Raw genomic sequence first — 13,658 nt, 5'->3', positions numbered from 1 at the left:
TTTTTTTTTATTTTCATTAAAAAAAATTAACAAGCCAGTTGCGCGTGGGGTTTATTTCTCCGGCAAAACAAGGTGTTGGTTTGTTTGTCCTCCTGGTGATTGATTGATTGATAGATTGCATTTTTTTCCCCCTTCTTCTTCATGTTTTTGGTTGATTCAAAAAGGAGACACTCGCCGTCCGCACTTTGACTAAATCTCGTTGCGATAAGTGTCGACGCTTCTTTAAAAGTCTTAAAAATGACTCGGGGGTTCAGTGGACGGGAAGCCCTTTAACATTCATAGAAAAGACGTAGAAAATGTGTACTAATAAGATGTACATACAGTAGGATAAAGTAACTTAAAAGCTTTGAGAATTATTGAGCTAAACATTTGTATTAAACAAAACAAGAACAGGCAAACAATGCCTACTACTGCAAAGTTAATAGACGTGGCCGTCTATTAATTTAGCATTTAATCTTCATGCAACAAAAACATTTTTAAAAAAAAGTTAGCGTAGCAACTAACATCATAAAAAGATTACACAACAGTCATTATAAAACATCCGATTCTGATGCAGTTATAGAAAAATGATGAAAAAAAAGAACGTATTAAAAAAAACAATTGTACACAGGTCACACCTTCAAGCTCTTTAGATAATCCAAAATTGTTCCACTTATAAAAGCGAGCGCACACACTTCTAGTTTGATAACACTTTGAGGAACTACAATTCACAATAATGAGCCGAAATGGGAAATGTGAGGGATCAAATTATTTGTACAGTAATTATATATTTAATAAGCATGTTGTTATGGCATACAGTCGCATGCTGTGATGCAGAGTGACTTGAGCTAACTTAAACTGTACTCGCTGTCCGCAATATTAGGTACACCTGCGCTGTCGAAAGTGATTTTTTTTTTTGTAATTTACACATAGTCGTGTAATATATAATACTTATGTTCTTATGCATTGTAAACCCTTACTACTACTACTTATTTTTGTAAAATTGAAACTAGTGCAAGATGTAAATATATACAGTACATAAAAACAATTAGCTGCTGTTCTTCCATTCATGGTTAGCAAAGTTTTGGACTCAATACTTAGCAAGCATTCGATCACTCTCACAGGCTATGAAATCTTTATAAAGCATTAAAAAAAACTCCTTACAAGGATACCCTGTGCCACAAATGGATCTTTCATATATATTGGTTACTAAAATACTTAGAAATAGAATCACATACGAGTTGTCATTTTAAAACTTTGAGGGTTTAAGGGATCTGCAGCAATAAAAAAAAGAAATTGCTGCAATGAATCTGCATTTTTACTCTCTCTGGACCAAATAAAATATTGCAGAGAGAAAAATCTGATACTTTCAGAAAAGGATACTGTGGACTTGGAATTTTTGATATTATATTATATATATACCTGTTGAAAATTTCCAACCACTGCCTGGAAAGGGTTAAGTGAAAGACATCGTTATTTTTTTTAAAAGCAAACACGTTTAAAAACGTTGCAACGAGTTCTAAAAGTGAGCTCATTTCAAAATGTTTTTTTTCAATTCTGTCGTCACATAACTTTCCCTAAAACCCTGGAAGTGACGTCCTTTTTTTTTAAAAAAACTAAAGTGGCGAAAATTAAAGCCGCACTATAACATGGACTGTGTTCTACATACAAGAAATTTGAATATCATAGGTCCATTTATTTCTGTAGTTCAGTTAAAAAAGTGAAAGTTGTGAAATACAGATTCATTAAAGAAGGAAATATTTTTTCACCTGGCCAAATTTCTATATTAAGAGTTATTTTTGATTGTTTCTTATACAATATTCAAATTTCTTGACAGTAAACTAGGATTTTTAATCTCAAAATTAAAAACAATAATAATATTTGAAATATTTTTGTTTTTCATTTTAAATCCTGAAACAAACGAAAGCTTCTGCAGTCTAATTTCCTTACATGCACCTGTATATATACATCCATCCATTTTCTTTGTCGCTTATCCTCACAAGGGTCGCGGGGCGTGCTGGAGCCTATCCCAGCTGTCAACGGGCAGGAAGCGGGGTACACCCTGAAGTGGTTGCCAGCCAATCGGAGAGCACATGGAGACAAACAGCCGCACTCCCAATCACACCAAGGGGCAATTTAGAGTTTGCAATTAATCTTGCATGATTTTTGGGATGTGGTACGACGCGCAAACTCCACACAGGCGGAGCGGGGATCAAACCCGGGACCTCAGAACCGTGAGACCGTTTTACCAGCCGCCGCCGGTTTTTAACCCCTCAAAATAAAAAAATTAAAACATAATAATACTGAAGTATTTTAGTTTTACATTTTCAATTGAAATCCTGAAATAAATGGAAAATTCTGGTCTAATTTCCCTCAAGTGCACCTGTCGTGTTTGAGTTTGCAGGTGTACCTAATTTTGTGGCTTAATGAGCATTGCAATGAAATTAACGAACTGTCTAGTTTTACTGTACATGCTTGCCATTTTCCATGTCCATCCATCTCCAGCAGACCCCTGAGGTAGAGTTAATATAGCCCATGAAGTTAACGCATTTGCACGCAGAACCGCCTCCATGCACGCTTTCCATATTTCTACTATTTAAACCTGTTTACGTGAATTCACAGCAGTGGGTTTTTTTTTTTTTTTTTTTTTTTTTTTTTTTGCACACGTCGAGGATGGATTATGCGGACTCAATTAAAACAGAGGGCCACGATGGGGTGGGGGGGCGGGGTTTGGGGGGGTAACAATTCAATGCAAATGGCTAAATAAGAAAAAAGAAAATGGGAAATAACTACATGGTGAGTTAGCGCAGAAACTGCAGCGTGTTAGTTAGTCTGTTAGTACGGCACAGGTGGTTGGTTATTGTAGGTTCTGCCTTGTCCGGACGGGCCAGAACGGTCGCCCTTCGCCTGCCCTCTAGCGTGAAATGTGTGTGTGTGTGTGTGTGTGTTCGCGTGTGCAATGCCCTCATGTGTAGGAATGAAGGCATTCTTTGGAGCGTGACGTGATGTCCTGCAGCTCCTGCTCCTCTTTCATTTTGATGTCTTGGTAGGCATGCATTTGACTGGCGTCCTTAAGGTAGGCCCAGTTTGCGGAGAGAATCATGAGGAAGTGGATCTGGAAGAGAAGGGCGAGGCGGGTGGCCGGTGAGCAGGTCGAAGAGAAGAGGCAAAGAAAAAAAAAAAAAAAAAAGGAGTCCCAAACTACGGTACATTACGCTCACACGCACAAAAAAAAAAAAGGGAAGATGACGTCAAACCACTTGAGAGCCTTCTGCTACTTGAACGGTATTTGCCACTGTGGTGAGACATGAACAAATATAAACGCTAATGTGAGACCAATCTTTTTTCCAGGGGGGCTGAACGTCGCTTTTAAAGGGCCTAAAACAGACAAATTTAAAAAAAAAAACCTGACCATAATCACATTCCTCCAAATATATACAGTAATGCCCCGGTTCTCGGCCACAATCCGTTCCAGAAAACGGTTCAAGAAGTGATTTGTTCAAAAACCAAATCGATGTTTCCTATTACAATGAATGAAAAAAGAAATAATGCGTTCCAAGCCGAAATAAATTTGGCTTTTTAAAGCATTTTTTTTTAGCTTTTACTAATAATAAACTGCATTGAAGATATACATGTATGGTTTAAATGCTTTATATAAAAATAATTTGAGAAATATATTTATTTTTTGCTTAAAATGTATGCTTTAGGAGTAAAGTACGCTAGGCTGGGAGTGCATTACCGTATTTGTTCCGACTCTGCCCCCAGCCTTGTAAACTTTTTTTTTTTATTCAGAAAAGTGCAGAATAATTTTAAACAAGCAACTTTCCTTCTTTGGAGCCATGATTGGGGGTTAATACAATAGTTCTCGATAAGAAGAAAAGCAAGTCAGTACCGGGACACGTCTGTGGACAGAGGCTACGTTATACAGAATAACAAAAGTGCGCTGGTTGCGCCGATCGCGATATGTCATTTACGTTTTTTTTCTGGACGTCGTTCGAATTGACAATAAAGCACGTCATGGGTGGGTCAACTGCTTGCGCCGCGCGCATTATGTTATTTCCGGGTTTTGTCGGGGCGTTCGAGTACCGATTTTCGTTCGAAAACAGAAGCAAAGAAATCTCAAAATATTCATTTGAAAACCAATTTGTGTGAAAACGGCGATGTTCGAGAACCGAGGTTTTACTGTATATATTTTTGGGGGGTGGGGATTCTTCATCTAGTGTGTTTGACAAATGTGCATAAATCCCCATGACTAAAAAAAAACGTATGGGGCAAATTGTGGGCATAAGAATACATTTATTTTATTTTATTTTGGAATAAGGCATGACAAAATGTAAAATAAAATACTGTGACTCTGACATCGGTCCATGAGACTTTTTCTTGCGTCCCATCATAATTGAAGAGCACACTAAAATTTCATGTTGATCAGTGAGAATCTTACGGAGCCCCTTAAAGGACATTGAAAAAACCCCCAACTTGTTTCTCATTAGAATGAGTATTTGACTCATTCTAATGAGAAACTTTCTCATTGTAATGAGTAAGTTGTTTTTTTTTCCCAATGTCCCTTTAGGGGCTCTGTAGAATCTGGTGTCAGGTTGATTTTTAGAAATTTTTTGAAATCAACTTTTATGATAGTGTCAGCAAAAAAAATAAAAAAGTGTTGACATTTAGTGTCACCCATCCGTCTATTGTACGCTCTTTACATTTGGTAGCAATTGAGTTTGTATTTGAAGGACCCGTGAAAATGGCCAAAGCGACCAGGAAAAAAAATGAATTCCAGTTTGTTTACCAGCATGAATTCTTGAGACTTTTCCATGCATCTTATAATGTTGAACATGTCCACCAAAATTAGTGGTAGTCAAACATACTATTGGAAGGGGATGATTTTTTTTTATAATCTAAGGATTTTTATTGGTCTCTTTTCACGCAATCGGGTCGAAAATCAATTTGCAGAAGAACGCATGGAGTAATACCTCAAATGAAAGCTTTTGATGAGGCGTTTTTAAGATCAGCAATTATTTTGTCAACATGCTTTCATAGAATAACACAATGACCAAAAAAGCTTTCAAATGTCACCAATCTCCGCATTTTATTAATGTAACCTCACGTTGGCAAATACACGTTGAAGAAGTGGTTTGACGTTACAAGGACCTACTATATTATTGTAAGGTGGTGCTTCATATTAATTATTAAAGTCATAGAAATGAGGCCCTGTGGGTGAGTAGAAAATGAAAGCCAGAGGTTGCAAGCTTTTGAAGGTTAGTGCAAAGAGCGCGAAAAGTTCTCGAAATTTCCGTGGTTTCAACACCTCTTCATCAGGACTTCAAAGGGGGAAAAAAAAAACAAGTTAACATGTTTTTAAACAAAGATTGTTTATTTTTATATAGAATGTAAAGGCTACAGTCTTCAAAGGAGAGAAAAAAAAACATTGGACGTAATTAAATATATGAAAAATGTAAGTGACTATAAACAGACTTTTAAGCATGCAGGCTCAGTGTTAAAATAAAAAATAATAATGGCTCTTTAATGGCACTTGGAGAGGAAATGAGGGACAAAAAAAAAATGTATAGCGCAGGCAAAACCAGCATCTGCTTTTGTGTAGAAAAAAAAAAAAGACATTTGAAAAAAATTATAATGAGCTTTAGGGCCACACTGAAACAAAAACAAAATACTACAGGAAAACAGCTGCAATGATTTAAAAAAAGAAGACATCATTTTTAGAGAAGATATTTTTCTCTGGAAAATGTTATAAAGGAAAAAATAATTATCTTTTGAGATTAAATAATTAGATTTTTTTTTTAAATATAAGATTGAGGTTGTACTTTAATGACAAAATAATTCAAAATCTAAAATAAGCAGTTTGTGAAAATGAGGAACTAATTTACCGGAAGAATGTTGTAATATTTAATAAAATGAAATTGTAAAAATTGGCATCATTATTTTACCCTGTCAGTAATTTTATGGGAGCAAGTATGTCCTTTTACCAAATCCAAGTTGTAATAAGTCAATATTTTTGGCCCATTTTGATATTCATTTGTTAAAAGTGCATCTTCAAATTATTGGACATTTTCCCACAAAATCAGGACTTAAATCCTTTCAGATAAAAACTTCTTTCTCGAGCCGATATTACTTTTTCTTGTCATGGTACTTTTCATGAGAAAGTTTATAGTTTGACTTTTTGTTCCAAAAAATATTACTTTTTTTTTTGTAATATCAAAACTTAACTCTTGTATGACTTGACCTCATTTTCCCCATCATTTCACCTTTTATTTCATCTTCAGTGTGGCCCTAAAAGAACCCGAAAGAACGCAACTGAGAACACGACGAGCCCTTTCCGTCGCGACGCGGTACGCGAGTGGTCACATGACAAGTCACGGGAAGGTCACGTGACCTGATAATCACTCACGTCGAATATGTAAACCATTCAAATCTACTCGCACTTGTACGCCGTGCCGCGTTTGAGTAGATCCGGTGACGTGGAGCGAATACTGATGACTAAATACTGCCTCGTCTTTGGGCGTGTGAGTTGAAAAAAAAAAAAAAAAAAAAAAAAAGATAACACTGGCGTGGTCTTGTAGGCGTGCGTATTGCGAGAAAAATCAGGTGACGTCATCGGTGAGTGGTCCAAACTAAGTCATCTAAACACTCCGCTCATAAGGACGAGTGTCATTAAGCGCACAGTCGGCTATTTACACTTCGCTCTAAAAGCGATTTGCTGTCTTTTGTTGTTAGTTGTTTTTTGTTTGTTTGTTTTTGCCATGCCGCGCTGTTAAAAAACAACAACAACAACACCACCACCACCCAAAAAAAAAAAAAAAACGAGGTTAAAACTTAGTGCAGCAGTCTTCTCGACTCTTAAACTTCAAAACGGCAAAGTTATAAGTGGTAGCCATCATGTAGATCAGCTGGTGGAAGAGAACAAGAGAAGGTGGTGAGAGAACATGCCGGGCGGACTCGGACCACTTCGTTTGAAAAAAATGAAATGAAATTTAAAAAAATAAATTAATAACATGCCGCCTCGCCAATACAAACAACAAATGGATTGCGCGTGATTTAACATGCAGAATATTTTTCGCACACCCTCTTGGACGTTTCACTGCATGTAGCGTGGTCTGTTCTCATGAGAATTTAGCGGGGGGGGGGGGGGGGGTACGTTGCAAAAGTTGTGTTATTATGAAATGAAATATATGAAATATATTTAAGTGCAGTGCCACTATTCAGACATCCAGACTGTGACTGATGTTACGGCGGCTTCCAATGAAAAAATGTCATTTTGATGAAAACTTGGGCCTCTTGGGCTACTGTACTTTAAAAGTGGTCATGATCGTGGCACTATTTTTTTTTTTTTGTGGAGGGTGGGGGGGGGGGGGGGGGGGGGGTACGTTGCAAAAGTTGTGTTATTATGAAATGAAATATATTTAAGTGCAGTGCCACTATTCAGACATCCAGACTGTGACTGATGTTACGGCGGCTTCCAATGAAAAAATGTCATTTTGATGAAAACTTGGGCCTCTTGGGCTACTGTACTTTAAAAGTGGTCATGATCGTGGCACTATTTTTTTTTTTTTGTGGAGGGTGGGGGGGGGGGGTGAAAGTTTGAGAATTACTGGTTTTAGGTCTAACTGAATTTATTTTCATATAAAGTTTTTTCCCCACAGAAGATAATGAAAAAGAGAAATAATGTATTATTGGCTTGATGTGGAGTATTTTATTTTCCTTTTTATACTTGAAATTTTGCTTTATCGTTATATTATTATATTACATTGTTCAATATGAACAGTATATATATAGTAAGTTTCTTTCGACCTGTCCCGTTAGGGGTCGGCATAGCCTGACATCTCAGATAAATGCTCATATTTGTTTGGCACAATTTTTATATATATAATATTATATAGTAATATATTTATAATGTATATATATATATATATATATATATATATATATATATTATATATGTGTATGTATTTGAAATTGTAGTGGAATAGTGAGTTTTTTTGATACCCGAAAAAGTCGCCGTATTTTTATCGTCAATGGTCCCAAACAGAATATGCTAACGCAGAATATATTTGTTACAAAATGCAACTTTGTGCCATCGTTAAACCATTTGGTAAAATCCATTTTCTTCGCCGCTTATCCTCACGAGGGTGGCGGGGAGTGCTGGAGCCTATCCCAGCTGTCAGCGGGCAGGAGGCAAGGCACAACCTAAATTGGTCGCCAGCCAATCGCAGGGCACATAGAGACAAACAGCCGCACTCACAATCACACCTATGGGCAATTTAGAGTGTCCAATTAATGTTGCATGTTTTGGGGATGTGGGAAAAAACCAGAGTGCCCACAGGAAACCCACACTGGCACGGGGAGAACATACAAACTCCACATAGGCGATATTGAACCCGAGATCTCAGAACTGCGACTCCAACGCTTTACCAGCTGCTCCACCGTGCCGCCCCTGAACAGAGATTTGTTGATTCCAAAACTGGTCTTGACTCACTTTTTCTGGATTCCTGCATCCCTTTTCTTGAAACTTAACTTGTTCCTTATCCGAACTCTAATTTTAGTCGCGTTCCAAAACGTTAGCTACCAAATTCTCACGAGAACACACCGCGAGTGTACTTGTAGAGGGGTCGCTAAAACGGAACGAGGAGTAACCACAACGTTTACACAAGAAGGTGTTTTCGTGTACTGCAAAGGCTTTCTCACCAGAGCGATCACGGTGGCTCCGGCTCCAGCACAGGCCACAATGTACAAGTGATACGACAGGTAGAACTGAAACAAAAATGTACAAAAGTGTCAAACGTGACATGTAATGAAAACAGCTGCTGTTAAAAAATGTGGGACAAACAATACGTAACAATCGGATCAGGCCACAAGACATATTTGGTCTTTCACGATTGCACCACTCCAATAAAATCTTCCCACCGCGTCCCATCTTTCACGATCACAAGGCTTTATTTGGCCGACTGTAACGCAACTGGGTACACTAGTTACCATGGTGACAATACCAACAGTGGATAGCGTCGTGTGCACTTTAAGAACAAAATGGGACCCGGTTTAAGGCTTGCTTGAGGTATGTCCGGCTCGCTAGTAGGCGACGAAATGTCATGTAGCCTCGCTAGCCGTTGCTAGCGCAGACGCTTGTATGTAAACATGCCGGCGTTCTGCCGAATCATGCCTTCAAGTTTAAAAAAACAAATTGCAGCATCTTGTGATTGGATCAGTTACCGTTTTGTTTTGTTTTTTAATAAACTTGCAGATCGATGATTGGCCCCAAAAATCCCGATTGTGTAAAGCACAAAAGTGTCAAACTCAAGGCCCGGGGGTCAGAACCGACCCGCCGCATGATTTTATGTGGCCCGCGGAGGCAAATCACACGTAACAACTTACATGATTTTTTTTTTTGTTCAAATCTGTGCTAAAATTTCAAATTCATAAATGATGTTGAGAAATTACAAGCATTTTTGTGTTACCAAACAACAATAGTTGGGAAAAAAAACATTACCCTTGATTTCTGATTCCAAAACTAATTCATAAATTTAATGTGTAAATATGCTGAGGCGGTTAAAAATTTTTACCGTTTCACAGCCATAACGGCCCTCTGAGGGAAACCGCAAGTACAATGCGGCCCGCGACAAAAATGAGTTTGACACCCCGCTGGTGTAAAGCCCCAAAAGAATGCACATGACGGATGTGCGTCTTCACCTCGCTTGTGTTGCAGATGTCGCCTAGCGTGGATCCACAGGCCTTCCCCGGGGTTGCGTTCCACGGGATGATTCCTGAAAGCGAAAGTTATTTAGAAACCGCACCCCCAGCCATGAATATAAAATGCGACGCAGTAGTGCCGTACAGACATTCTTCCTGAACCAGAATCTAGCCTGGCGACAAACAGGATCCACGATGGAGGTCTTCCGCCCCCCCCCCCCCCCCCCCACACACACACACACTTAGCTCCGCCTGCCAAGGAGTCGGCCCGTGTCTTACCGTACTGACGGACGTCCACGCAGATGGAGTCGATGTCGGTGAGGTTGGACATGGACGACTTCATGTTAGCGCAGGTGGACCACATGTTGTAGAAGAGGAAGACGGGCACGGCGGAGAAGCCGAACACGCCCAGCCAGGCCACGCCCAGAATGTAGGTGAGGAACACGAACTGAGGGCACATGAAATTATTATTAGTTTTATGTTCACTTAGTATTAAGTAGAGCACTTTCTTTCAAATTAGTTTTTTCAACTGCTCTTTAAATAAAATTAAGTTGAGGTTTGCATTGTTTTGCTTGAGATTACAAAATTTTGTTTTGGTTTTTTAACAATGATAATGATAACACTTTGTTGTTTAAGAGTAGAAAATATTTTTTTTGTGAAAAGGGTAAATTCATTTCATTTCTTTTCCAAACACATGCGTTAAACTAATCAATGATACATTTTTAAATTGGAGTAAGTGTAATATTTTTATTTGATTGTTTATGGTTGATAGTCAAAAGCAGTAAAAAACGATTTTTTCTTTTTTTTGTTGTTTTTTTAGTTTGGATGATATCCTGAATATGTTTATGAATACCAAAAAAACCCCAATGTAAACGATATCCATCCATCCATCCATCCATTTTCTCAGCTGCTTATCCTCACAAGGGTGACAGGGAACGCTGGAGCCTATCCCAGCTGTCAACTGGCAGGAGGCAGGCCACACCCTGAACATGTCGCCAGCCAACCGCAGGGCCCACAGAGACAGACAACAGTCGCAGTCACAATCACACCTAGGGGCAATTTAGAGTCTCCACTTAAACCATCCATCCATTTTCTTCGCCGCTTATCCTATAGGGTCACAGGGAGCACTGGAGCCTATCCCAGCTGTCAACGGGCAGGAGGCGGCGTACACCCTGAACTAGTCGCCAGCCAATTGCAGAGCACACGGAGACAGACAACAGTCGCACTCACAATCACACCTTGGGTCAATTTAGAGTGTACAATTAATGTTGCTTGTTTTGGGGATGTGGGAGGAAACTGAAGTGCCCGGAGAAAACCCACGCAGGCACGGGGAGAACATGCAAACTCCACACGAAGGGGGTCCGGGATTGAACCCGGGACCTCAGAACTGTGAGGCCAACACTTTACCAGCTGATCCTCCGTGCCGCCCACCTGTATATAGTCTGTAGTGGTTGAGTTTGCAGGTGTACCTAATTTGCTTGATATAAAACCCACTGGACATTATGGCTTTGCATTGGAGTCCTGCATTTGGGTCCTCCCCCGCACCGATGGCCTGTTACACCAATTAATGCTGCATGTTTTTGGGATGCGGGAGGAAACCCACGGAGGCACGGGGAGAACATGCAAACTCCACACAGGTGGATCCGGGATCGAACCTGGGACCTCAGAACTACGAGGCCAACGCTTTACCAGCTGCTCCACCGTGCCGCCATGTAAAATACATATGTATTGCATAAATCGGTCAGAATAAATCATAATTATGCTGCAGGCTCAGAAACTATAAAACCAGTTTTGCCGCAGATGTGATACAGCTCACATGACTAATTCTTCTCTTATTACTCATCAGATCAGATTGTAATTACAGTGTAACGGGGGTCTTTTGCTACATTTTTGCTCCGTCCCATCTATAAAAAGAAATGATTACAACCCTCGATGGTAACAAACTTTTGCGTGGCGTTTGTTGCCTTGAAGCCCCGCAGTTGACGCGCCGAGGGGACTGTTTACAAAAATACCATTCCGCTGATGCAGCGTCCGCAGAGGGTGGTCTTGAACTCGCTGTGCAGCTCCTTGACGGCGCTGGTGGTGTAGAAGCCCTCCGCCAGCAGGATGATGCCGTAGAGGAAGAAGAAGGAGGCGATGCCGTAGATGACGTACTGCATCAGCTGTATTCTGAAACCCACAAAAGGGCCGCTCACTTGACAGTAAAGTCTCCTGAGGAGACGGATGATCTTTTACAAAGCGACGCCGACACCAAACATGCGCGGCCCCTGTCATTCCTCTTTTATTACAGACGCTAATGGACGCTTTGTAACGAGGTCCATATTAGGACTGTTCTGCTCCAGCTTTTGGAAAACACACCCGACTAAAAATAGCCGACGTGAACTCATCAGAGAAGTTTCTGTTCGTACATTTGCTCTCCTGTCGTCCCATCCCAGGACGATGAAGTCACATAACGCGGATTCAAATAGTGACGCGCGGCTCTAAATCAATTAATGAACCAGTCGGGAGTTGAGCAAGACCCACGTATCCGAATTCCTCGTCCCAGCGAGACATTTTGGGGAAGCGTACGCCTCCGAACTTTCCGGAAACGGTTCGGGGGAGACCCTTTTCTGGTCAAGCGTGAAGTGATGTTGCTTTCGAGAAAACTGGAAAAACTGAAACATCCGAGTGAGCCGAGGCCTTGGGCTGGGAGGGGGGGCGCAAGTTAAACGTGAAAAACAAAAGATGGCTAACGGTAGAGTTGATTTGTTTTCTTTACATCTTAATTTTAATGTAACAGACTTCTAGTTCTTCTTTTCCTTTCGGCTTGTCCCGTTTGGGGTCGCCACAGCGCGTCATCTCAGATGCACGCACATTTGTTCGGCACAGTTTTACGCCGGATGCCCTTCCTGACGCAACCCGTCTGCATTTTAGCCAGGGAGAGACGCTTACAGCACCTGGTATTCCCAGGCGGTCTCCCATCCAAGTACTAACCGGGGGCAAACCCGGTGAGTTTCCGAGATCTGACGAGATCGGGAGTTCTCAGGGTACCGTGGCCGTAAGCTTTAATGTAACAGACTACAGTCGTGTTATAATATAATAATATCTGTTTTCTCCAGGGCTCATCCTCATTAGGTTCGCAGGTGGGTTTGAGTCTATCCCAGCTGAATTTGGTACTCCCAGGGCTGGTTGACATCCAATAACATCGCACATTTATTGTAGACAAACAACCTGACACACCTATGAACAATTTGGAGTCTTGCCAAACGTGCATGTCTTGGGAATGGTAGAGGCAGCCAAACTACATGGGGAGAATTTGCAGTGCATGGAACAAGGCCAGAGTCGCGATTCAAACCCGAACTTCAGAACTGTAAGACAGATTTGATCATCACTCGGCCGCGGTGCTGCCATTGCGATGAATCATGACCAGTACAAATAAGTACAGTTATGTCTTCTCTCTTGCACGTTCCATTTTGAGTTAAGCTGACTCCAAAATTAAAAAAAAAAACGTAATTTCCGGGCTACAATCCATGACTTTTTTTCCCCACACGCTTTCAACCCTGCGGGTTATGCGGTGATGGGGCTAATTTCTGCTATTTTTTGTAACGGCCGCAAGGGGGCACTCGAGTGGCGAAGGTAAGAATGAGACCGGTGGAATATTTGTGCCGAGGAAGTGACTTTTACTGGCCCTGATAGCACTGCGCTAGCGTGTTGCTACTGCGTTACTGGCCTGTCTCAGCGATATTTACCGGTAAGTTTTATTTTAACCGGCCCTGTAAGCATTAGCGCTAGCGTTAGCACTAGCGTTAGCGTTAGCACTAGTGTTAGCACTAGCGTTAGCGTTAAACTCTTTCTGTGTAATGTCTTTCTTTGTAAATATCTCGTGTTTCAATGTGGATTTCAATGTGGGGACTTGCGGCTTTTACACAGCTGCGGCATATGTATGTACCAAATGGTATTTCCTTTACAAATGTACTCGGTGAGGCCACCAGGTGGGCTCT

General features: G+C 40.6%; 1 protein-coding gene and 1 pseudogene across 2 annotated transcripts in view; both read right to left on the bottom strand.

Moving 5' to 3' along the window:
• Positions 1–962: 962 nt before the first annotated feature.
• The window catches only part of gpm6bb (glycoprotein M6Bb), a 41,417-nt gene continuing 28,721 nt past the window's right edge, over positions 963–13,658 (bottom strand). Inside the window, exons 4-8 of one of the 2 annotated variants that reach the window (XM_061841526.1) lie at positions 11,691–11,847; positions 9,958–10,126; positions 9,679–9,752; positions 8,680–8,745; positions 963–3,094 (exon numbers count right to left, since the gene is read on the bottom strand). In XM_061841526.1, the coding sequence (XP_061697510.1) occupies positions 2,945–3,094; positions 8,680–8,745; positions 9,679–9,752; positions 9,958–10,126; positions 11,691–11,847 (616 nt within the window). In that variant the 3' untranslated portion in view covers positions 963–2,944. Of the gene's footprint in view, positions 3,095–5,295; positions 6,885–8,679; positions 8,746–9,678; positions 9,753–9,957; positions 10,127–11,690; positions 11,848–13,658 lie in introns of those variants that run through there. The other variant, XM_061841527.1, reaches the window with a different exon arrangement.
• Positions 12,603–12,721, bottom strand: LOC133512785 (5S ribosomal RNA; annotated as a pseudogene).

Source organism: Syngnathoides biaculeatus, chromosome 14 (genome assembly GCF_019802595.1).
Source record: "Syngnathoides biaculeatus isolate LvHL_M chromosome 14, ASM1980259v1, whole genome shotgun sequence".
Classification (NCBI taxonomy): Eukaryota; Metazoa; Chordata; class Actinopteri; order Syngnathiformes; family Syngnathidae; genus Syngnathoides; species Syngnathoides biaculeatus.
Note: the sequence above shows the minus strand (reverse complement) of the source record. Positions and strands in the feature narration are given on the sequence as shown.